Genomic DNA, 24,161 nt, shown 5'->3' on the forward strand with positions numbered 1-24,161 from the left:
CCGTGATGGAGTGATATGAGGCCAACTGTCAATTGGAACAAATGACAACCAAAATAACTGCAGCTTCAAAAGTGGCTTTTACAGCAGTGCAAGGCTGCTCAAAGTGTTATGTAACAAGTCGTATCCACTCGTTTGATCAAACCGAGTCCTCCCACACATGAAAGACTAAATTAAAACCACAACATCAAAAAGAGGGTTTGATTGCACCTGTATTTGGAATCAAAAGATTTTTTTTTATCCCCAGTTAATAAATACTCTTATGAGCTGTGGTCCCAAAAAAAAAAAGAAAGCAATTTCTGAACATATTTACTTCATAAATAAAATTAGACAAGAGATACTTTACATATTTTCGGGGGTACAAAAAGTGAAACAGAAACAATATTATTTTCTCAATTCAAACACATGAAGCACCAGAAGTTTAAAGTGATACACATTGATGTAATTCTTTAAAGGAATACTGCGAGATTCTGTCTATGAATTCTTTGACTTACAGAGTCAAATGAACTTGTGTGTACATTTTTTGTGCCTCTGCGTGCAGTAAGAAGGAAGTTAGAGGTAGTTTCTCGAACCAATGCTAACTAGCGCAGTGACTGGAAGTCTACAGGTACATTAGGGGTAAGCAGAAAAACTGCTTAATTGCCAGAATCTCACAGTATCCTTTTAGGAATTCTACTAACAGGGGAAGTTGGGCAAATAATATATAATCCTTCAAAGGGGTACACAGATAATGCAAACTTTGAAACTAAAGCAACCCTGCCACCAAACGTTGTACTTTGACTGCAAAAATGAGATTAAATAAAAATAATTTTATTCGACACAATTAATAAATATGGAAAAACATTGGCATTTAATTAAAAGAAATACAATTTAAGTATTTGTGAGAAAGTTAAGCAATACTAAATCAGTTTTGAGGTCAAGCGGGTATATGCAATTGAATTGCATATTGTCTACTACCATGAGAAAATGTGAGAGTTCACTCCGATAGGCCTACTTACTGGTGCATGACACTATGTTGGGACTAAAACATTGGGTTTATCTTTAACCAAGCTGAAAACTCACTGAAAACTTGAATAGTCATTCTGCAGCGTCTCAGTTCAATGCAGGGGAGGAATTCAATTGCCCAGAGGGCAAGATTTGGCATGAGACGTCATACTTACGTCAGTTTCTGGTTGTAAACTGGTTTGAAGACGTCAGATAACAAGATGACAAGTTAAGATGTCTTTTTAATGATGTCATATTTTGGTTACAATTTCAGTAGGTAACCAAATTACAACCAGGTCAAGACACATTTTTCTGGTCGGTAAAAAGGCATTAAAAGAATTACCTTATATAACTTGATTAAGGCATAACAAAAGCTGCCAGCCTGACATCATTGCAACCAGCTTTGCTTGTTGGGTCTGGGCTCTCAAGGGCACCGTGAAGTGTAACAGAACAAACCGGTGTTATGGGGAATATCCTAAGTCCTATGCCAGGCGCAAAAAAAAGAAACAAAAAGAAAAGACCGAACTGTATGAGGAGGATTCAGTTCTAAAGTCCCACATATACACTCCATCATTGAGACACTAGGATTGGTCTGTCCGTTATGTATGGTCAGCTCCCATTGGTGATGATCACTGATGTGCCCTTGTGTACTTGCATCTGATCGGCCTGCATCCTCATGTGGGGCCCCATGTCGTACTGAGCCCCTCCGCAGCCCAGCCCCGAGTAGTTCCTCAGGCTCTCTGCGTCATACAGGTGCACCTGGGAGTAGCCGGTCAGGGCGTAGGCGGCATGCCTGTCCAGGGGCTGCATCTCCTGGGCCTGGTAAAGCAGTGGGCTCCCCTGCTGCCCTAGAGGGTGGTGGTGGGGCGAGACGTCTGTCTGACCCTGCAGGTAGTCTTTTGAGACAGACGGGCCGGACCTGGGGATCCCATCGGTGCTGGGGCTGCTGAGGCGCGACAGAGACGCCGGACTGGCTGTGTTGTTGTCGATGTTTCCGTGGGAATCCAAAACCTTGCCGCCATCATCGCGGGGATAGAGGCGCTCGGAGGTGAGGGTGAGGTTGATGCCGTTGGCGACCCCCGGCCCGCGGCACACCACGCCAGGCATGGCGGCCTGAGGGATGGGCGGGGCGGAGGAAGTGAAGGAGCAGGGGCTGTGGCTGTTGTTGGAGGGGCCCCCCACTGGGCCCAGGGCGTCCAGTGGCCCCTTGCGCATCTGCAAACGGCTCTCCTCCTCCTTGATCATGTGCTGCGTGGCATGGATCAGAGTCTCCAACTTGCTGGGCTCCTGAGGACTCGCCCGGAAATGGTCACTGCCAGTGCCATCGCGGCAACGCTCGCCCGAGTCACTGGTGGAGCCTCCGCCCCCTTCCGGTGAGCTGACCACGCTCTCTTCGTCCCAGTGACCCCTTCCTGTTAGACAAAGTGGCAACGTTTAGAAAATCCAAGGTTCAAATCTCAAAATGTATGTAATAATAATACCACCATTTAAATCAACAAAACTCTTAGAGCCATCCCAAACTCAAATGTACATATTGTTATGATTTTCACAGTTCATGGATTTATTGCATATTTATGTAATACTCATGTGAGTTAGTGCCTATGACTGCAATTAACCCATAACAGTCTAATCCCGGCCTAAGCTATATGGAAATGTTTTAAGACGGAAGATCATTTAGCTATTTGATTGAGAATGTTAAGACCCCTTGATGTATCCCCAAAAAAATCGAAATAAGTTATTTTATGAAAACTAAATGTGAGCCTTACTGCTATTAGCCCATACAAACGCATTGAATAACAGATTCACTACACGGAACAGATAGTCCCCCCCCAAAATCTAAAGGAAGTTTGTTCTGAGAGATTTAAGAAAGATCAGGAAGATTATTATTATTATTTTTTTTTTTTTTTTTTTTTTACATGTATTTAACCCCTTATTTTTGACACTTCACTGGTACCGGGGAACCTTCAGATGAGTCTTGTGACGAGTCGTGCTAGAGCAAAACAACCTACATGTGCATGTTCGCGTGAGTCTCCCCTTTCCACAAAGGTGTCATATTGGTGTGTAGCCCAAACTGTTCGGACGCCACAGACAGAAGTTGACAGATTGGCTGTACCGACTTCAGACGAGTCCCAAGACACACGTGGGGGTCGTAGAACAAAATGGAGAACACCGTTGTGTTTGTGAGGGTTTTGTAGGCCAAACCGTTTGGACGCCGCAGACGATTTTGTGAGCAGGACGATTTTCAGGACGTCTCATGGTCTGACTCTAGCTCTGTCACCTTTCACCGCAGATGCGGAAGTGCGACATCTGAGACACATCCAATGCAGATATCTCGATCTTAAACTGATCGATTTTTTAATGGGGCTGTTTTTATTATGCCAATTCATTTCCCACTGGGGCGCAGACATCGACTCTAGGGGGTTTTATTACAAACTTAAAATATGACTGGAATAGAGGACCACATTTTGTAATATACAGACTGATTTTTTCATTCATCCACATGACCTAGCTGGCACCTGTTTCAACTATTGTTTGCACAGTAAGTGTGAACTTATATTTGATAATGTGCATACAACTGAACAAGTCATGTAAATCCTTAATAGACAGTGCATTCCTGGCAGCAGCCCCTTTGGGAGTTGTCTCTCAGTTTGAGGACATGAAAGATAAAAACTCTTCTTGAACAGTGGGAAATTGTTGCAAACAGATGGTAACAATCGGCATACTGGCCAGAAACAGTGTAAACAACTTCCCATGGTCCATAATGCCCTTGGCCTATTCAACAAAGGAGCTACCAGGGAAAAGTGACATTTGATGATTTTCTAACCAGGTGGCTATGACCCTAACACCTCACCATGGACCACGCTGTGGTAGGAAGCGAGGTCGTAGCCCTCGCCATTCTCCAAAGATGACTTGGGCAGGGAGAGGACGGAGCGTGTTGCGTCCCACCAGGCCTCCCGTCCAGATTGGGGAGCAGCGCCCAGGAAGTAACGGCCAGCCTGGCAGTGGGCACCGCTGTCGCAGGCAGTGGCAGGATGGTGGGAGTGGGTGTGGCTGTGCGTGAGGTCCTCCTCGGAGAGAGCCAGGCCATAGCAGAGGGAGCCGGAGTCAGGGTAGAGTCTGTAGGCACAGGCCCCGCCCTCCGCTCCCTCACCTTGGTCCAGCAGCTGAGGGGAGGCAGATTCTGTCAGAGGGCTGCCTCCCCATTGGCTGTCCTGGTCGGACTCGGAACGCTCGGGTTGAAAGGCTGAAAACTGGAGAAAAGTTGAAACTAGAACTTGGAATATACAAGGTTTAAACGAGGCTTTTTAAAGTAGTAGAAGGTGGTGTTACACCCTCTCCATCTTCTGTGACGTTTACCTTAAAGACACATCATACTGATTATTGATGAAGAATGTTCTACACCAGTCATGTATTCTGGTCTGTCAAGTCACAAAGTGTGCCTTGTTTCTGGTGCATGCATTTCATGATACTAGTTTGTTACAACACCTTGCCTACAACAAGTGTCAAATTTGTATCAAATATGTATCACGTCATTGAAAGGAGGCACCGTCTCTCTTTATGTCGGCTGTTGTACCTGAACCGGGCCTAAGAGAGCATGGGAGTTTGTGGCTAAGGAAGAGATAAATCACACCTGTTCTATTCGTATTACTGTGTGAGGGAACAAGTACACCACACCGGTACCAAGTGTCTTACCTGCTGTGGGTAGGGAGACACTCTGATTTTGGCCTTGGTGTGTGTCATACGGGACTTGGTCCCCTTCCTCTCCTCTGTACTACTCGGAGGGCTGTTGTAGTGGAACGCCGGCTTGCTAGGGGTCATCTGGTCCAAGGACAGCTGCATTCCCTTATACTCAGTATCTCTGCGCACACAGACACAGACGAGAGCGAGCACATTAGCAAAAGAAGATGGAACTCCGGCGCAATAGTAATCCAGTATACTCCATGAACAATTCAATGGATCCCTCAACCAACATTTTGCTCAATAGACCTTCATCCGGGATTCACAGAGAGGTGGGACTTGCACACGTAGTGAGCACATTTAAAACATATTATTTCACAGAATTGAGGCAATACACTATATAAAATGATGTACAATAAGTCATTTCTCCAATATACTGTATATACCATTGTCTGCCAATATTTACTATTGATAGTGAGAGAGACATTATTCACTAACACCTTCTTTGAAGTTGTGATTCATTTATTAAAATGGGATGACAGTTAGAAATGAAAAGGTTATATAAGATGAACTCGGTTGAGAGATTAACCCTCCCATTTTTGAGAAACACATCCAACACCCGAAGCAAGGTTAATGATTCATTGCTACTGCACAAACATTGTCAGAACACACACGCACTCACACTCACATTACAACCATGCCCATAATGTCAACACCATGCCTGTCGTGAATCTACTCCTTCAGTCTCATCTTACATTCTCTTGAAGTGAAAATGTACCCCGACACACACACACACAACCCCCTTCCCAGACTGAATAACATAACATTGACTATTCATTTGTCACCTGTACGTACATATCATACAATGTATCTACCACCTTAGCATTACAACCCACTGTCCTGGGAATGAACTCTATCAGACTTCAACGTCATGAAACGGTTCCTGTGCCAAACGCTCTGCAAACATGGCCCTATTCTTAACTCATCACATCAGCAGTATGTAATACCAGCACGTGGCATTTTAAACCCCTGTTCCCTGTCTCTGACCCCACTCAACCAGCTGCTGTAATATGTTGCTTAATATGACCCGCTCTTTATGCGTGTGGCACCTTGCAATGGGAAAGGCAATATTTGGATAGTATTTGGCAATATTTGGCATCCCAAATTGCACACTATTCCCTATCTAGTACACTATGTTTGACCAGAGCCCCTATGGGCCATGGTGAAAAGTAGTGCACTATAGAGAATAGGGTGTTAATTGAAACACATACACAGTTATTGCTCTTGCAGGTACAGTAGCAGTGACTGGTTCTCCATCCTATGTGTCCTCTCGGTGACCTATGCTAGAGCCAATAGTGCTGATATAGGCTTTTGTGCAAACTCAGCTGTGTTAGCTGAATTCCACATGGGGGTCAAAGTCAGACCACCTCCCATCTGAAATAAGCCACTGGCTCTCCATCCCAGAATCCTGATTTATTAACGGAACGATGTGAACTGATGGAATAAAATGCTGTAGGTTAAGGTGATGAAATGGCTTTGCTGGTCTAGTATGTATTGTAAAAATCAGCAGTATTTGAAAGGTATGATGTATCTTACAGGGTCGAATTCAATCAAACCAGTGCTGGGGGGGGGGGGGGGGGGGGTGTTCCATCTGCTGCAAAAATACACAGATCTGTATTACTTTTAGACAATTTATAGAGGGAGAACCCAATTGTAACTCAATGTCACATCAATCAAAACATGTTTCATCCTGAATACAAGCTCAGCATGTTTCATCCTGAATACAAGCTCAGCATGTTTCATCCTGAATACAAGCTCAGCATGTTTCATCCTGAATACAAGCTCAGCATGTTTCATCCTGAATACAAGCTCAGCATGTTTCATCCTGAATACAAGCTCAGCATGTTTCACCCTGAATACAAGCTCAACATGTTTCACCCTGAATACAAGCTCAACATGTTTCACCCTGAATACAAGCTCAACATGTTTCACCCTGAATACAAGCTCAACATGTTTCACCCTGAATACAAGCTCAACATGTTTCACCCTGAATACAAGCTCAACATGTTTCACCCTGAATACAAGCTCAACATGTTCCATCCTGAATACAAGCTCAACATGTTCCATCCTGAATACAAGCTCAACATGTTCCATCCTGAATACAAGCTCAACATGTTTCACCCTGAATACAAGCTCAACATGTTTCACCCTGAATACAAGCTCAACATGTTCCATCCTGAATACAAGCTCAACATGTTCCATCCTGAATACAAGCTCAACATGTTCCATCCTGAATACAAGCTCAACATGTTCCATCCTGAATACAAGCTCAACATGTTCCATCCTGAATACAAGCTCAACATGTTCCATCCTGAATACAAGCTCAACATGTTCCATCCTGAATACAAGCTCAACATGTTCCATCCTGAATACAAGCTCAACATGTTCCATCCTGAATACAAGCTCAACATGTTCCATCCTGAATACAAGCTCAGCATGTTCCATCCTGAATACAAGCTCAGCATGTTCCATCCTGAATACAAGCTCAACATGTTTCACCCTGAATACAAGCTCAACATGTTTCATCCTGAATACAAGCTCAACATGTTCCATCCTGAATACAAGCTCAACATGTTCCATCCTGAATACAAGCTCAACATGTTCCATCCTGAATACAAGCTAAGCATGTTTCATCCTGAATACAAGCTCAACATGTTCCATCCTGAATACAAGCTCAACATGTTTCACCCTGAATACAAGCTCAACATGTTCCATCCTGAATACAAGCTCAACATGTTCCATCCTGAATACAAGCTAAGCATGTTCCATCCTGAATACAAGCTCAACATGTTTCACCCTGAATACAAGCTCAACATGTTCCATCCTGAATACAAGCTAAGCATGTTTCATCCTGAATACAAGCTCAACATGTTTCATCCTGTGTACAAGCTAAACATTTTTCATCCTGAATACAAGCTAAACATACAGTATGAATACACTAGGGAAGCCTCACTCCTTATTGAGTTGTATTTCTGAGTGTGATGGGGTTTGAGGTAAATACATAACAATAGTAAATACACAAGAGTTGAAATGCAGACGGCTTAAATGAATACGCACACACACACACAGATTAAAGAGCTAGGTCAGGATCATCCAAACCTAACAATGAAAATCCAACACGGGCAGCAGGTATGAGATGGCTATCGATTTCCGGTTTACTGTGATATAGATTTTCTTTCCTTAGACACCAGGTCAATTCTGAAAGTAGGTATTTTCCCCCAATGTTTTTCTTACTGGTCTCAAAGGTCTTATCGCACCCGAAAAAAACATGTTCTTTGTAAAGTAGGACGTAGCAGTAGAGATAGGCCATAAAGGGAACAAACTGAGAATGTGAGAGGTACACACAGCCCTACCCACTATCAGTCTAGCTGGGGTCATGAACTAAGTTTGTTGGTATTTCACTGATCACATTCCCAGACACTTCTGCCCAAATGCACAGAGTCTGGGTGGACCAATGTGTCAAACTTGGCCTTCATTAGCCAATGAAAAAAGGTCGGGAGAAACTCCCCTCGCATAGGCATTGGCTCATTTGGCTTCATCTACCAAACAATCATCTCCCACAACACCTTCCCCCTAACCCTCCCCCTTCCTGGGCGCTGCTGAGGGGAAGACGGCTCGTAATAATGGCTGGAATGGAGTCAATGTAAAAGGTATCAAACACATGGAAACCATGTGATGAGTTCGATACCATTCCATACTTTCCGTTCCAGACATTATGATGCCTGTGTGACAAATACTTGATTTGGTAAGGTTACTCCCATTGAATTCTATGGTGACTCCCACTGAGGCCAGCTTTGAATAGTTGACGTGCGAGGCTTATATGCACTGTGAGCAATAGCCTGGGGACGAGGTTAGTATTTCACTAATATCACGGGCCATGAGAAGGTAATGTTTTGCATGTGGAGATATTTATGTTTCTTCATTCAATTATTTGTTGCTTCTGCTCTGACAACGCCATCCTAATTGCCCCTAGGGGTGTCATGAAGTCAAATCAAATTCAATTGAATTAATAATAATGATGATGATGATGATAAGAATATCTTTATATATTTAGTCCTCCACAGCTTCAGATGTTGATGAAGTATAGAAAGGGAGTAGCTTGAATCGATTGGAATGGAACCGAATTGAACTGAGTTGAATTGAACAGAACGAGACTCACGTAAGAACGTAGTTGACGCTGACGATGCAGTGGGGTCTGGAGGAGCGGCTGTTGTGGACAATGGTGGCGTAGCTTTGCACCCACACCCAGCCTCCCTGTTTGGCTAGGAAGCGGTAGTACTTAGTGGTCACCTGGCCCTTCACCAGCACTGTGAGGATCAAAGGAGAGGAGATGGAAGGGGTGGGAGTTGGGGAGGAGGAGAAAGATAGGAGAAGAGGAGACATATTTTAGTTTGGATTGTTTTGACCTATAAATGGGGTCATTCTGAATGAATGATTGACAACTGAGCGCGGCAAGGGGCCGTTCCATCGCTTGCTGTCCCCATGGTGTGCTATAGGGACCACTTGCTGTGTGCCAACGAGCGGTGGCTGTTGTCCTCGATTCCACATGTCGAACCGTTGGAAAATGTATTGAAAAGGATGGCCGATATTCTGGTCTGAGGCACTCAGTTGCACTCTGCTGACCATCATTCTGGCGTGTGTTCTAAAGGGGCTGAATCCTAACTTTGAATCATTACCCTTTAAGTCAGAGTACCACATGTGGTGTGGATCTCAAGTTATGATTTTCCCTGGAGTGTTGAACGGCAAAGCTAGGTAATACTGTATGTGTGTTAGAGGTCTAAGTCTGGTGTACTTTATAGTTGTGTCCTTTGATAAAAATGTATTTTCAGAAATGTATTTCAATGTGTGGGATAAAGTAAAGGAAAAGAGCCAGAAGTCCAGTAAAAGGTAGAGTCTGACGAGGCAGAGCCCAACCTACTGTAACTAACTCACACAGGTGGTGGGCACAACGCAGGTGGAAGGTGTCACAGCTGTGGACGTGGTGGTACAGGGTCTTCTCAATGAGGTCCTGGGGCTCGTAACCAGTCAGCTCTGCCACCCTAGGGAGGGAAGGAGGGAGGGAATGAGGGAGGGAATGAGGAAGGAAGGGATGAGAAGGCAAATGTTTTTGTCCTCTCTTTCAGCCATGGACTTTCATGTATTGAAGTTCACGCTGTTCTCCCTCCATGTATCATTATATGCTCAGAGTTCTATTTGATCCAAACTTGTTTTCATGCTGAGAAGGAACAGAACGTTCTGTAAAGTGGACCCCAGTGGCTTGAGGTCCAGGATTCCACTTTAAGACAATAAGACATTTCATGCAGTAAGCCAATATAACTCCATAAATAATGGAATATATTGTAGCATTTCATGTTTGTGAATTCAATACTGTTTTTATTCCATTAAGTTGGGGACTTAATAGTCATTTAACAACTGTCACAGAGCACTAGTGGAAAAAACATCAAAAACGACTTTAGCTGGATTATGTCATGGCTGGCTCATCAAAACACCTGCTGTAGGACTATGTAATTCAGTTATTCTCCTCCATATCATATCTTTCAACGCATGCTTTATTTGTATGTTTTGCTGTAGACCTACCTCGAGTCGAGGAAGATTAGATTCATGTCGAGGCTGGCTCTGAACATGAACATGTTGCTGTGCAGCTTGATCTCTGTCACGGCGCTGGGAGGCAAAGAGTGTCCCACTGCCACCAGGCCCACGTTCTGGTAGCAGCCGTCGAAAGACAACATGTCCAGGCTGTACTGACGGATCTTTAGGTAACCGCTGCAGTGGATCACCTGGGAAGGGGTTTGTTGCTATTTTGTCCAGTCTTTTTATGTCATGTTTTAACGCTCACTGTAAATGTTTAAACATTTCCATAAATTATACTTACACCTACCTTTACGCTTAATTAAGTTAGAATTAATTTGGCATTTATTAAATCAATAGAATGCGTATACAACATATGTAGTACTTTCAAGTAGCATTAGGCTACATACTTCCATTGCAAATCGTCTACCTTATATCCACCACTGGTGAGGCCGGCGTTTCTCTTCGCCAGCACACATTTCATCCTCAAGAAGAAAGAGCGCTCCATCTCGCATTCTGGAAGAGGAGACTGAAAATATCAGTCTATTATCCAACGTACAAAAAAAAAATATTCTATACGGGGTTTGATTCTCTCCAAGTTGGGCCTGTATTCGTGTAGCCTACCTTGGACGAAATGTGAGTGGTACGGCTGATGTGGAGTGAGAACGGCAGTCATTTCGTCGTGGTCGGCGGGGTGAACGTATTCGTAAATACTGTTCCCGGTCAACTCTACCTGTTAAGAATTACCTCGGTAATTAAAAGAGTATTAAATCACTCAACCATTCAAACATCATTCCACGATATCTAACACGAGAAACGTATTTTAACATGGATACCACGCGCTCTTGAGCGTTACGCAGAGCAAATAAAAAAAAAGACTCGACTCACTCGAGCGAATAAAACTTGGAAACACCCCCAAAACACTAAATATGCTAAGATGAATCGGCTATGACCAGGTGCTGACCTGAGAGAGTCCCAAATGGACCGATGCCGTCTCGGATATGTACATGATCTTTCCGTCCGGCGCCACAACAAAGATGAAGCCGTCCAATGTCTGGAGAGGGAAAAAAAGGCAAAAATGAATGCGTAGATCAAAGAAATATGAGGCCTATTCAAGAGCACTCGATGCATTCGTGAGATCGAATATCAAACCAAATGTAACAGAACATGACTAGGTAGACATATAGGCTACATTTCGAGAATCATTCTTTTTAGTAATATAATATTTGACAGTAATATATAAAATATAAATGAGTAAGCTTTCTAAATTACCTGGAGAATGTGGGATCCAACCTATCAAATCAAATGTAACATGTCTACATACATCTTAAAGAAGGATTCTTTTCATTATTAGTAGGCTATTTTAAACCATCATATTTTGCAGTGAATGTTCTATTCGATGGGTAGACTAAGCTTCCCAAATTACCTGGAGAAGATGGGATCCCAGCTCACGTCCTACATTGTCCAAAGATCTCGTTCGACTCGTGTGACCCCAAGCTTCACCCAAACCTGAAACAAAGCGCCAATATATCAGCTCCTTTTCGTAAAACATATAGTCGTGCAATAATACACATAACGCATGTGACAATGTTTATTTATGCTGGTTTTTATTACGCCAGTCCTCTCTGCCGGCCTAACCCTATATATTTTAATAATAGTAATAATATATACAACTATGTGTGTCAATTTTTTTTTTAAGTACGATGAAGAAACAGCTACAGAAAGTTGATACAAATTAAGTGAATATCAAAACTGTAAATGCATCATATGACATCCTCAACGGAACCAACAAAACTCGATAATGCAAATAAATACGAGCGGCTCTTCTCGCAACGCCATGCCAGATAGAAAATGCCAATTGTACAAAAACAATCCGTGTCTGAGTAAAGACTCGAATAACCCACCACCATTTCGCATTTCAATATTGTCCAAACGATCCCTTCGCGTTTACACAGCTCAACAACAATACACAAATGATTTGGTCAACATTTGAAATAGCTTTTGCACAGTTCATCTCCTTATTTGTTTAGAAGTCAAATTAACCCAGGTGCCGTGGAAAACATATTTCACATTCTGCACGCATGCAAAGTAACCTCCCTCCGAAAACAACATGCGGCGTTGGTTTGCATTGAGCGTGACGCAGTGATTTAGGCCTATAATAATGGACAAGGAGAGGATAGCCTATTCTATTTCTTTTTCCCCTTTTTCTTTTACACAAGGCCTATAGGCTATTTGATATTTTCCCAATTAAGCCATACTATACTTTTAGCAAAAACGTATATTTTTAGTCTGGTAATTTCCTGTTCATTTTAGCTCCACAACATGGCCAGTCGAAAGTAGGCCTGCTTTATAGACACATTCTTAGAAAAACGTTGACATGAATGTAAGGATTATATAATATATTGATATGTGATATGTTGTTGTGCATGCCTGTCTGGACTTTCTTGCAGGCGCGCGACATATTCAAATTGCATGGCGCTGGCCCCTGCAATCATGGGCGAGAGGCTGTTTATCTCGCAATTCAACTCAGCTACTATATCACAGGGGTCACAATATGTACAGCTTACTAATTGTGTCTGGTGTATTCGAGAAGCGAAACCGCGGACTCGATGAGCATTAAGGCTAACCTACATGTCTTACAAATAGGCCTAATAGGCAAAGAATAGATGCACCTGGCGTTTGAAGTGCTACTTAACGGACGTCAAGTGCCCTGAACCATAGAATAGTCGATGTGAACAGAGAAACTTCCCACATCTCTGCTCTAGGGATATTTTTCCGATGATTTCGAGGTTTCAGACAGGCTGAGCTGTTCCCCAGTTTCAATAACCCATTACAGGTAGGCCTACACCAATATTATTCTGTTGACTATTAGGCCTAACATTAGTTTGGGGGGACAACGGTTTAGGGCTTTCTCTGTTATAGACACATTTATGACTATTTTAATTAGGCACGTTTTCTTTTTTCATAAAGAACGCTTAGTGTTTAGGCCCCTAAACAAGGCACTGTTCCTAGGCCTTCATTGTAAATAAGAATTTGTTCTTAATTAACTGACTTGCCTAGTTAAATAAAGGTTAAATAAAAAATAAATACAAAATATACCAAAACATTGATCAAATTCAATACAAGCCTAATAAAAATGCTTATTTAGCCAATCGATGTCAATAATAGTCCAAAATTTCTTCATCCTGTGCCTATATTGGCTACTTTTCAACTATGTTTTCTATAAGCAATTGATAACTTCTGTCAACTGCTGAAGAAATAGTTAGGCATATTTCCGTAATAATGATTTTCTAAAGGATAGATACACTGTAAAAAAATATATAATTGCTCTAGTAAATTAATATATAGTGAATAGAAACATACTGTATAAAATGAATACAGTAGAATACCGTAAACAACATTGTATTTTGGGAAAAATTCATTTCAGACTTTACCGTAAAAAAAAAATACTACATAAAACACTGTAGCAGGTCACTTACTGTATTTATAATATTCAAATAGAATTCCACACTAAAAGCACAGGGCAACAAAATCAAAAGCAAGTGAGAAAACATTTGAGCAAATACTTATTACAAATAAATACCAATATTCTTAAATAATTGGTACCTGTTTTGTTATTTATATCCATTGCTTTGTTTGTGGCCATGCTGTTTTATATTATAGGAAAAAATATACAATCAGGCACATCATAAAAATAAATAATTTTCCATCGTAAAAAGTAAAACAAGCACACAACAAATAGGAGCTACTTGTAAAACGCAGGTCACTTGTGGAAATTAGGCGAATTGCAACATAATTTTGCCTGAATTCGAACAACTTTTCTCCCTCCCCCACCCCTGTCAATATATGAAATACCAGTAATGGTACTGCCAATTAAATACTATAACACATTGGCACCGTAAAACTGTAAGCTACTGTAAAACAACAGTTAAAAAAAAGATTACAGTAAGATAATTTGGTACCATAAAAAGACTACAGTATTATTATTGGTACCATACAGTCTTAGAAATAATTTGTATCATATTTCCCAGCATGCTCTACTGCAGGTAGATTTTTAAAAATAGTTTCTTTTTTATCTGTGTTTTTGCATGCACTTTGATTCATTGATTAAACGTATTCTACACAAAGTTAAATAAAATCTAAACTAATCCAATTAGTTAGTTAGACTTTTTTGCATCCGTTATTGAAATGGTTGTTCCAGTTTAAATGGTTTAGATAGTTTACCCCCAATGTCCCCAACCCTGACAGTCAATCTCAATGCAAATTGCGGCTGAATGAAAATTCCAGTGGTTGGATATCCAAACTCTGGCTGGATTCCAACAGGAATTACTTTGCAACCCAGCATAATGTGACTTGCAGGGAGGGTTGCAGAATACTTGTAAAATTCCCAGATTTTCCAGAAATCGCAGTTGGAAGTGTCTTTGAAACAGGAAGGAATAAACAGTAAATCCGGAATCGTTCGACCAGGATTTTTGGAAAATCTGGGGATTTTGGGAAAGAGTGGAATTTTGCAACACTACTTGCAGGCCTAATGTGGCCTGTGAACCATGAGTTTCAGGCCGCTGTATTAGGATAAAACTAGACATCAAAACAAGTTATTATGAGATATATAATGTATTGTCATAAAGAGTTTACTTGTCATGATAACATTTGCCTAGGAACTAACTTGGTGAAAGCCACAGGACTGAAAATGGAACTATGTCTCTGTCACTAACAACCATGGATGGTAGATAACTGTACAATTCTCCCAAAAGGCAAGACACACTAGGAAATATGCAAAGAAGGCTTCACAGTAAGAGTATTTGTTACCATAAAACAACTAGATAAGCGTTATTGGTACTGCAAATCAATTAATGCAACAGTAAACCATAAAAAACAATATACTGTTCCTTTTTTTACAGTAACTTACATGTAACTGGTCGCCAGTAAGTTACTGTAAAATCAACAGGAAATGTTTTAATGTAGGCTCATTTATAATTTCACAAATGGTAATCAAATATAATGTTTGCTATTTCAAATACAGGTACAGTAGGTAGAGTCCGATATGATGTACAGTAATTTGATTGATTATCATATGCACAAATACTTGGTCACAATAAAAATGTATTGTAGATGATTCTGATTAGCAATAATCAGGGATTTATAATACATAATGGCTGATAGCTTATAGGCTAATGCAAACACAATAGTGCAAAGTTACAAATAGCCCAGAGAAAGCATTCCAAATAATGGTGTTGGTTTTTCTATCAGTAGGCCTTTTTCATACAATTAATTAGCATAGGCCTATTATAGTTTTTTAATCATCAGTCCTCATTAGTCACTGTGTATCATCACATCTAAGTAGCCTACCTCGTGATTTCTTGCAACTTGCACTGGCAATTGTGTACATCAAGTGAAAACAATTCCATGTGTCGGTTCAGTTTAGGTGACCTGCGATAACGCTGTCATAACACTGTAGTGAGAATGACAGGCTGTCACATGATATGGCAGATGCTATAGGCCTATAGGCAATATTTTTTGTAAACTTTTTTTTCAGTTTCTTGCAATGTCCTTCCTTGCATTTGTCATGAGCTTACCTAAACACAAAACTGGGAAACTTTATGGTTTAGATAAAGTGAAGGAATTTGTCAAGAGCTTACCTAAACACAACACTGGGAAACTTTATGGCTTAGATAAAGTGAAGGCATTTGTCAAGAGCTTACCTAAACACAAAACTGGGCAACTTTATGGCTTAGATAAAGTGAAGGCATTTGTCATGAGCTTACCTAAACACAACACTGGGAAACTTTATGGTTTAGATGAAGTGAAGGCCTAGATAACCAATAGATGCAGATGTGTAGCAAATACACTTCCGTGTATTATTCACCATGCAGTCAGTCACATGGATGTCATGAACCCCAGACATTTTAGGGGGAGCAAATTATGTGAGGATTGTGTGAGGATTATGTGAGGATTTTTAAGCATTTTTCAAACATCTGAAACAGCTTTTTCCTGCAACCTAGGGCCATAATTATTATGCTTAATTCTATGTAAAAAAAATTGTTTATTTTTCTGCATATCTAAGCATACCACTTGAGCTGTCTGTCTCCTCCTGAATGGTGGTGATATTTCTTTAAGAGACCAAATATGCCCTCTGCATCCCTGCTAAAATGTTGAGTCTTATTCAGTAGCCTACATTTAATAATTGCTTATTTTCTAAAGTCTACCAACCTTGCCAGCAGGCATGCCAGCTAAGATAATTAGACAAGCTAGTTACTATAACTTGATTGATAGTAGGGGTGTGCCCAGTACTCGGACAAAACTAGTATGTAACTATATGGATCATTTGCCAATTAGGATTATGACATGACACAATCATTTTTTGTAATTATTCGTGATCTGAAAAAAGTCATTTTCAGCAGGCAGTACTCATCTCTCTTTCACTCAAACAAAGTGAAGAGCTATGTTCTCTAAACAACTTTTGGCTAGTTCTTCTGTCTGTTTATACAATGGGTGTGTCTAATCCTGAATGCTGATTGATTAAAACCGCATTCCGGCCGCTGTCTATTCCACAAGTTACCACTGGCTGAATATATGACATTAAAAAGTCTACTCTGTTCTTTCTGACTGTGCAATCCACTGTTTAATCAGCCCAGCCAGGCAATTAATAGACTTGATCTCCACGATAAAGAGCATTGAGACATTATCTCACATTTCTTTTAGACTAACATTTAGTTTTCAACCGCAGAGATTTATATAAACCTTGCTGTCTGTCTCCGACATTTGCACCATTGTTTCAATATTCAAATTCGATCTCCAGCTGTTGCATAGTAGGCTATGAGACAGGCAGGCAGCTTTTCTCAGCCAGTCAAAGTCACGAATCAGCATATTTTATTTTATTTTATTTTTCCGTTATTTTACCAGGTAAGTTGACTGAGAACACATTCTCATTTGCAGCAACGACCTGGGGAATAGTTACAGGGGAGAGGAGGGGGATGAATGAGCCAATTGTAAACTGGGGATTATCAGGTGACCGTGATGTTTGAGGGCCAGATTGGGAATTTAGCCAGGACACCGGGGTTAACACCCCTACTCTTACGATAAGTGCCATGGGATCTTTAATGACCTCAGAGAGTCAGGACACCCATTTAACGTCCCATCCGAAAGACGGCACCCTGCACAGAGCAGTGTCCCCAATCACTGCCCTGGGGCATTGGGATCTTTGTTTAGACCAGAGGAAAGAGTGCCTCCTACTGGCCCTCCAACACCACTTCCAGCAGCATCTGGTCTCCCATCCAGGGACTGACCAGGACCAACCCTGCTTAGCTTCAGAAGCAAGCCAACAGTGGTATGCAGGGTGGTATGCTGCTGGCTATATCTTGTACGGATGTAAACAAAGAAATATCAATAGAAAACAGGTACAACTAAACGAAGTGCAGCTAGTTATTTCCTGCTTCAGTTTGAAGTGATTGTGTTAGTGGTGTGGTTGGCTAGCTCCTCTGAACAACAGTGTCCTGACGAGAGAGCACATGTTCTATGCCAGGCGAAATCGAGCATCATTAGCTCATCGTTTTGGATGTATCCAAATAAATGTCACTAGAAAACAGCGTAAACAAATGCAAATACAGCTACTTTGTAGTTATTATGGCTGCACTGTTTGACCCGACTATATGTTAGCCGTAGTTGGCTAGCTAGCAAGTAAGGGGTTTCCAGCCAGTAAGTCAGTAGAACATTTAAAACCAACTACTGGGCGGTGTCTAAAGATACAGAACAAATGTCTCTGCCAACAGAACTAATAGAACGAAAAACCAGCCTGCTTGGTTAACAACCCTATATTCGTGTCAGGACTATATCTTGTGGAAGGATGAAATAGTGTCAAGAAATTCCTGAAAATAACATTCTTGACCCCTGTGTGGTGTCCGGGTCTGTGGGACCCATTTTCAAAAGTTCCTAGAAGAAAAATGACACAATGAATTCTTTTTTTCAACCTGAGACTCATTGGCCTTGGCTCATTTTCTGTGAAGAACATGTAAAAGAACGCATTTTCACTGAGTGCACCGTGTGCACTCTCCTACACATTTATATTACATATGTGGTGTTCGGGTCCACTGGACCCGAGGATAATAAAAGGGAGGGGAAGTGTGTGTTTTTATGTGAAAACAAGTCGAAATGAAACAAAAAAGGTTTCCAGTGTGCCTTCACTCTGTCTTCCTACTCCCTGGGCCTGCTGTTTGAACATAGCACATAGCCTGTCTCCCGCTTTCATGCACTCTTTACCTTTTGCAGTGTGTGAAACTACACAATGTCTTGCGGGAACCTGCATAATGTTATTACAATATATTATTTCGATATATTGTAAAAAAAAAAAAAATGAAATGCTGTATTTTCCCACACTCTACCGCAGTCAGGTGTAAATTGGGGGAGGGACACAGCAAATAAATATCTTTGCATGTGTGGCTCCTTACCACAATCAGTATGGCAAAAAGAATCTCTGCTCAGAGGGCCTGAGAAATATTTTTGCAGAGAAAGAAGCTAGTGTGGAAGGAGCGTCTTCCACTTTGGAAGATGAAGAATTTTCAGAATATGAGGATCCTGTGTCTGTCAATTCAGAGTCTGACAGTGAGTTGGAAGAAGAGGATGAGATTGACACTGAGCCAGCCCCAGGACCAGCCCGTCAGCAGCCAGCCCCAGGACCAGCCAGTCAGCAACCAGTTCATCAACAGCCTGCAGGAGGAGACATATGGATGTAAAAAAACATTTAATGGTCTTCTTGCCCAAGGGATGAGCCACCCCACATGAACGCCAACGTGATAAGGATGCAACCAAGGCCGACGCAGATGGCTGTTACTCATACGGAGGACATAAAGTCTTCTTTTGAACTGTTCATCCCAGACACCATACAGAAAATCATTCTGGACTGCACTAATTTGGAGGGAAGGTGTGTTTTTGCAGAGAGATGTACCAAACTAATTTACTTGGATACTTCGGGGTTCTTATCCTTGCTGGTGTTCTCAGATCCAGTGGGGAATCCACAAAATCCCTGTGGGGTGCAGAAACTGGCAGGGATCTTTTCCGTGCAACAAGTTCACTGAAAAACTTCCACATTATTTCCAAGATTTTCCGCTTCAATAACCGAGACACCAGACAATCTCCGTGGCAGAGAGACAAGCTATCTGCAATCAGGTCAGTGTGGGACAAGTGGGTGGACCGCCTTTCCCTGTTTTACAACCCTGGGCCCAACGTTACTGTTGATGAGCAGCTTATGCCATTTAGGGGCAGCTGCCCCTTCAGGCAGTACATGTCGTATAAACCTGCAAAATATGGAATCAAGATCTGGGCTGCCTGTGATGCTGCTTCATCATATTCGTGGAAATTGCAAGTGTATACGGTGAAGCCAGATGGAGGAGCTCCTGAGAAGAACCAAGGGATGAACCAAGGGGTTGTCCTGGAAGTGATACAGGGAGTCCGTGGCCACAACATCACATGCAATAACGTTTTTTACTGCGCACAAGCTGGGACAGGAGCTCCTCAGGAGGAAGCTGACGATGGCAGGAAGAGTACAAAAGAAGAAACCAGAGCTCCCACCTCAGCTGTTGAATACACGGAACAGGCCTATCAATCAAGTTTGTGTTCACAGCCGACACGCCCCTAGTGTCCTACGTGCCAAGAAAGGCAAAAAATATGGTACTCATGAGTACGCTGCATAGGGATGGGAGAATTTGTGGCCAGGAACATTAAAAAACTGAAATCATAATGGATTACAATGCCACAAAAGGAGGGGTGGACAATTTAGACAAGCTGGTGACTCGCTACAGCTGAAAAAGAAGAACCGTACGCTGGCCACTTGTGATATTCTTCAACATCTTGGACATCTCAAGGTAAGACCCGTTGGACATCTGGATGGCGTTAAACCCAGATTGGAACAGAGGGAAGTTCCAGAGGAGACGGCTCTTTCTCGAGGAGCTGGGCAAGGCATTGTTAAGACCTCAAATCCAGAGGAGGCAACATATCCCAAGGACCCCAGCTTCTGCAGCCATCGTGAGGAGGATTCAGGCGGAGGATGCTGGTGCCCCATCCGCCCGACCTACAGAACCAACAACTCCAATACCGGAAGTAAGTGTGAGTGATGTTGTTGCATGTGTGTGTGTGTCAGACTTTCCTTCCTTGGCCTGCTGTAACTATATATGTGAGTGAGATATTAGTAAAATTCCTGAACTAAGGGTTTTCATCACTATATAATTGCAGCCGGTAGCAACAAGAAGAAGCACTGCGATGTGTGTGGACCCAAGAAGGACAGGAAGACACAGTACACATGCATCAAGTGCAAGAAATACATTTGCAACACACACACACACACAGTAAAACTCTGTCCCTCATGTGGTGTGCAGACCAGCCATAATTTGTTTTCAACGGGGTTCATTTATAATTTCCATAAAATACTGTATGTACAATTTTTTCCGTTCAAAGCAATAAACATCAATATTGATGAAAACCTTGTGTCATTTATATTTGTTCAAGGTAAGCATGATTTATTCCACCCATGTCTTAATTATAATCGATTTTTGTTTACAAAAATCTACTTTTATCGAAAAAAACGAATAGCGCTTTTATTGAGAAACGTGATCTAGCAGAGGTAAATGGCAAATATTAACCATGTATGCTGTCTATATTGCTTGTAACTGATATATGTTAACATCTAAGTAGTAATTATTTTTTACGTTAATAGTTATGGCTGTATTGTTTTAAAAAACCTAATCATGTGGGTCCATCAGACCTGCGAACATTGGGTGAATAACAAAAACATGAACACCACACAAGGGTTAATGAAAATATGTAAATCATTATTTGAATATGTTGGCTACTCTCGACATCTTCTCCGGCCGAACAACAGCAATGACAACATATCCTCCAAACACCGGAACGGGCGGGGTATAGGCTGAGCCTGCTGCAATGATTGGATTAAAACAAGCCGCTCTCTCTCAGCCCTCATATCCCCAGACAGACATACGCCGCTCCGTTGTACTCACTCACAGTCAGTCACTCCTCTCGGGACACACGTCTCCCCTTCTCCAAACACTGTGTACGAGTCAGAATCCATTGCTAGTCATTGTTGTTCAATCTAGTTATTTCTGTCGATTTTGCTGAGGCCATGGGGGTTTTACTTGGCGTTGTTTAGTAGACTTTTTCTGTCTGTATAATTATTCCATTGCTGACTTTATGTCTGTCGTTACGTCGTTCTTGCTATTGTTATATATTTTCGCCCAGGCATGTTTACCAAGCAACAGACCATTAGAAAATAAAATGACTAATGTAGATCATGTATTTTGATTGTACAAATGTTGTGGCATAAGTAGGCCTATCAGGAGAGAAAAGTTTTGCAACTCTCAAAAGTGAAACAATAGGAATTAGCCTACCTTAATCTAAATCTGTGTCTGGGTAAAAAAATGCTGGCAGTAGTAGCCAGCCATGCATAAGGCTATTAATTAGCCCATGTCGTTGACAATTGAATAGGATGAAGTAAGTCAAACATGTGCATTTTCATATGTTGGGGTGGTAGACCAACCTTTGAACAATCTTTGTGAATGAGTGAAGGAGCATAACAATGCCCTCCAAGATGCCTCTCTGAGTGATAGCAGCAGTAATGTGCACTTTGGGCTTTACCAGCATTTTAAAGTGCACTTCCGGGTTTTGTCAATGGAGTAAATCTGACTATGAGTAGGCTATCATGTGTGATAAATCAAATACGAGTACGACTGAATAGAAGTATGAAGAGATCACACCCCAGAGGCCTTGACATTTTCTATCCGGAAAAAAATTGAAAGCGACCCGAGTGGATCAATTAGGTCTAGTCCCGCCGTTTCGCGCCTCAGCTGATCAGATGCCAGTGGCTCGCAGGGCGTTTTCTAATTGATGCGGCCGTCAGTGTCAGTCACACAGCATAGCAGCTTGTTGACAACGAGGGAAGACGGTGGCTAATCGCCTCCGACGCATTTCGATCCCCTGACCCCAAAAATGGCCTACATGTAGGCACGCCGAGACGTGGATCTGCGACGATCATCCGCACGCATGAAATTACACTAGCCTACTGTAGCAACATGGTAGCCTATTGTAGCAATAACTGGAAGCTGGGGGAAAAAAAACGTATCAAAAGGCTAATAAGATACAACAACAACATCAGCAATGACTGCAACAGAAAGACAGCAGCTGCTAGGTGTCATCGCAATATAAATATAATAGTATCATTACAAAATATAGTACCCTAATAAACCTATGCACAGTAAACATAGTATACAATTACAATAGACTACCGTAATCAGTAGGCAAATGCAGGTGAATTAATAAAAAACGAACAGAAAATCCAGATGAGAGATAGGCCTACAGATAAATGGCAAATGGCATAGCCTATATAAGAGAAGACTGTATTGTTAAAGCTTAACATATACTTACCCTGAGGGAAGACAATTCTCATCTTCAGATAACTTGTTGTCAGTCGTATTATAGACGCTTTGTCCAGCTGAGACGTGATAGCCGAGGGTAAAGGTAACATTTTGGCCAGTTCATAGAATTCACTGTTCTCCTTTTCCCGTCTAGTCCTTGCGGCAGTTTTGGATTTCTCCTTCATTGTGTGTTCTCTCTCTCTGCCCCTCCTTTTTGTTAAATGTTAGGCTATCATTCCATTATTGTCATGTCGGTCCATCAAACCCAGAATATAGAAGGATTTCCGTTTCGTCTACTTGTCATGATTTTGGCTTTTCAACTAACACCCTTTAAAACGCGCGCGGTGGCCACGGTCAAGTGAAATGAGAGCAGCACTTCTCAGTTATAAACTGAATCCAATGCACTTCAGACGGTTCCCGAATTCCTACACCGAAACATGCGCCGAATGGATAAGTTGATATCCCGTGTTCTTCTCGTGTAAAGCAAACTGATACTGGCATTTCTCCACGCACTGAAAAACACAGGGCACAGCACAAGCCATAATATCATTAAAGGCTTACCAATATATTTTTGATCAACAAAATGCATTGTCATCCCAAAACGCCTACCTGGTGTTTCAAACTATGGAAACATGTAGGCAATTTGCTCAAATAAATAAAATGGATAATCCATGTGACAATATGGCTTTATTATTGCTTTATTACAATGTGGCTGTTTGAGCATATAGTTTAATACTAATAACAACAAATGATAATAATAATACTAATACCCTAATAATAATAATAATCGATAACAAATTATACATTATATATTGCAACAAATAATATGTAATAATAAATCATAAACAAACGAATGATAATTCTACTACTATGACCAGGCCTATAGAGTATGGAAATATTTTAGCCTATTTTGTCGATGTTTTTTTCTACTTACCTCATCGAATAAAAAGATCCTCTAACTTTCACTACTCTCGCGCTGCCCGCAGGGGATTCCACCTGTCCTGAAGCGAGTTCACCACTCGAGACAGTTAGTTTAGTCTCAGTTCCTCGCGGAATTCCACGCATACACTTCTCTAAATTAGGGACGCAAGACCAGTGGAATTCGTGTCCAGACTTCGTCTCCAAACTATCTCAATCTCTCTCTCTCTCTCGAGCTGCTCAGGACCAGCCCACTGCCACTTGCGCTCTTATTGGTCAGCAAGTATCGAGACCGACTTTCTCATTGGACACGCTTGATAGAAATACACAGGAACCCGTAGTGAAAGTGGGATTTGCGTGAAACTTTCACGTCTGACACAGATTTAGCCGAACCTGGAGGAAACCGTGCACGGACCTCACTGTTTTGTCTGGCGAGCTGTATTCACTCATCATACATCTAAACACAATTGGCTATCCATGAGTGAATGAGTCTACACTAAATGTGGTGTGTTTTACATAGCTAAACCAACGAGAATCATT

At 41.7% G+C, this 24,161-nt stretch overlaps 1 protein-coding gene across 3 annotated transcripts; it reads right to left on the reverse strand.

The window, feature by feature from the left end:
- Positions 1-58: 58 nt before the first annotated feature.
- Positions 59-23,882, reverse strand: LOC129824862 (single-minded homolog 1-A-like). 3 transcript variants are annotated; one of them, XM_055884391.1, is made up of 13 exons: positions 23,638-23,882; positions 22,714-23,215; positions 11,714-11,796; positions 11,560-11,580; positions 11,252-11,341; positions 10,912-11,020; positions 10,718-10,803; positions 10,297-10,496; positions 9,652-9,758; positions 8,879-9,026; positions 4,675-4,840; positions 3,833-4,232; positions 59-2,393 (listed from the first exon to the last, which is right to left on the reverse strand). In XM_055884391.1, exons 2-13 carry the CDS (start codon positions 22,886-22,888, stop codon positions 1,591-1,593), a joined length of 2,388 nt encoding a protein of 795 aa, XP_055740366.1. In that variant the 5' UTR covers positions 22,889-23,215; positions 23,638-23,882; the 3' UTR covers positions 59-1,590. The 3 variants fall into 3 exon arrangements, with proteins under 3 accessions (XP_055740366.1, XP_055740367.1, XP_055740368.1); XM_055884392.1 differs by lacking the exon at positions 11,560-11,580 and having other exon boundaries at positions 23,638-23,881; XM_055884393.1 differs by lacking the exons at positions 11,560-11,580; positions 11,714-11,796; positions 22,714-23,215; positions 23,638-23,882 and having other exon boundaries at positions 10,912-11,016; positions 11,252-11,534.
- Positions 23,883-24,161: the final 279 nt, after the last annotated feature.

The sequence above is a fragment of the Salvelinus fontinalis genome, chromosome 27, assembly GCF_029448725.1.
Source record: "Salvelinus fontinalis isolate EN_2023a chromosome 27, ASM2944872v1, whole genome shotgun sequence".
Classification (NCBI taxonomy): domain Eukaryota; kingdom Metazoa; phylum Chordata; class Actinopteri; order Salmoniformes; family Salmonidae; genus Salvelinus; species Salvelinus fontinalis.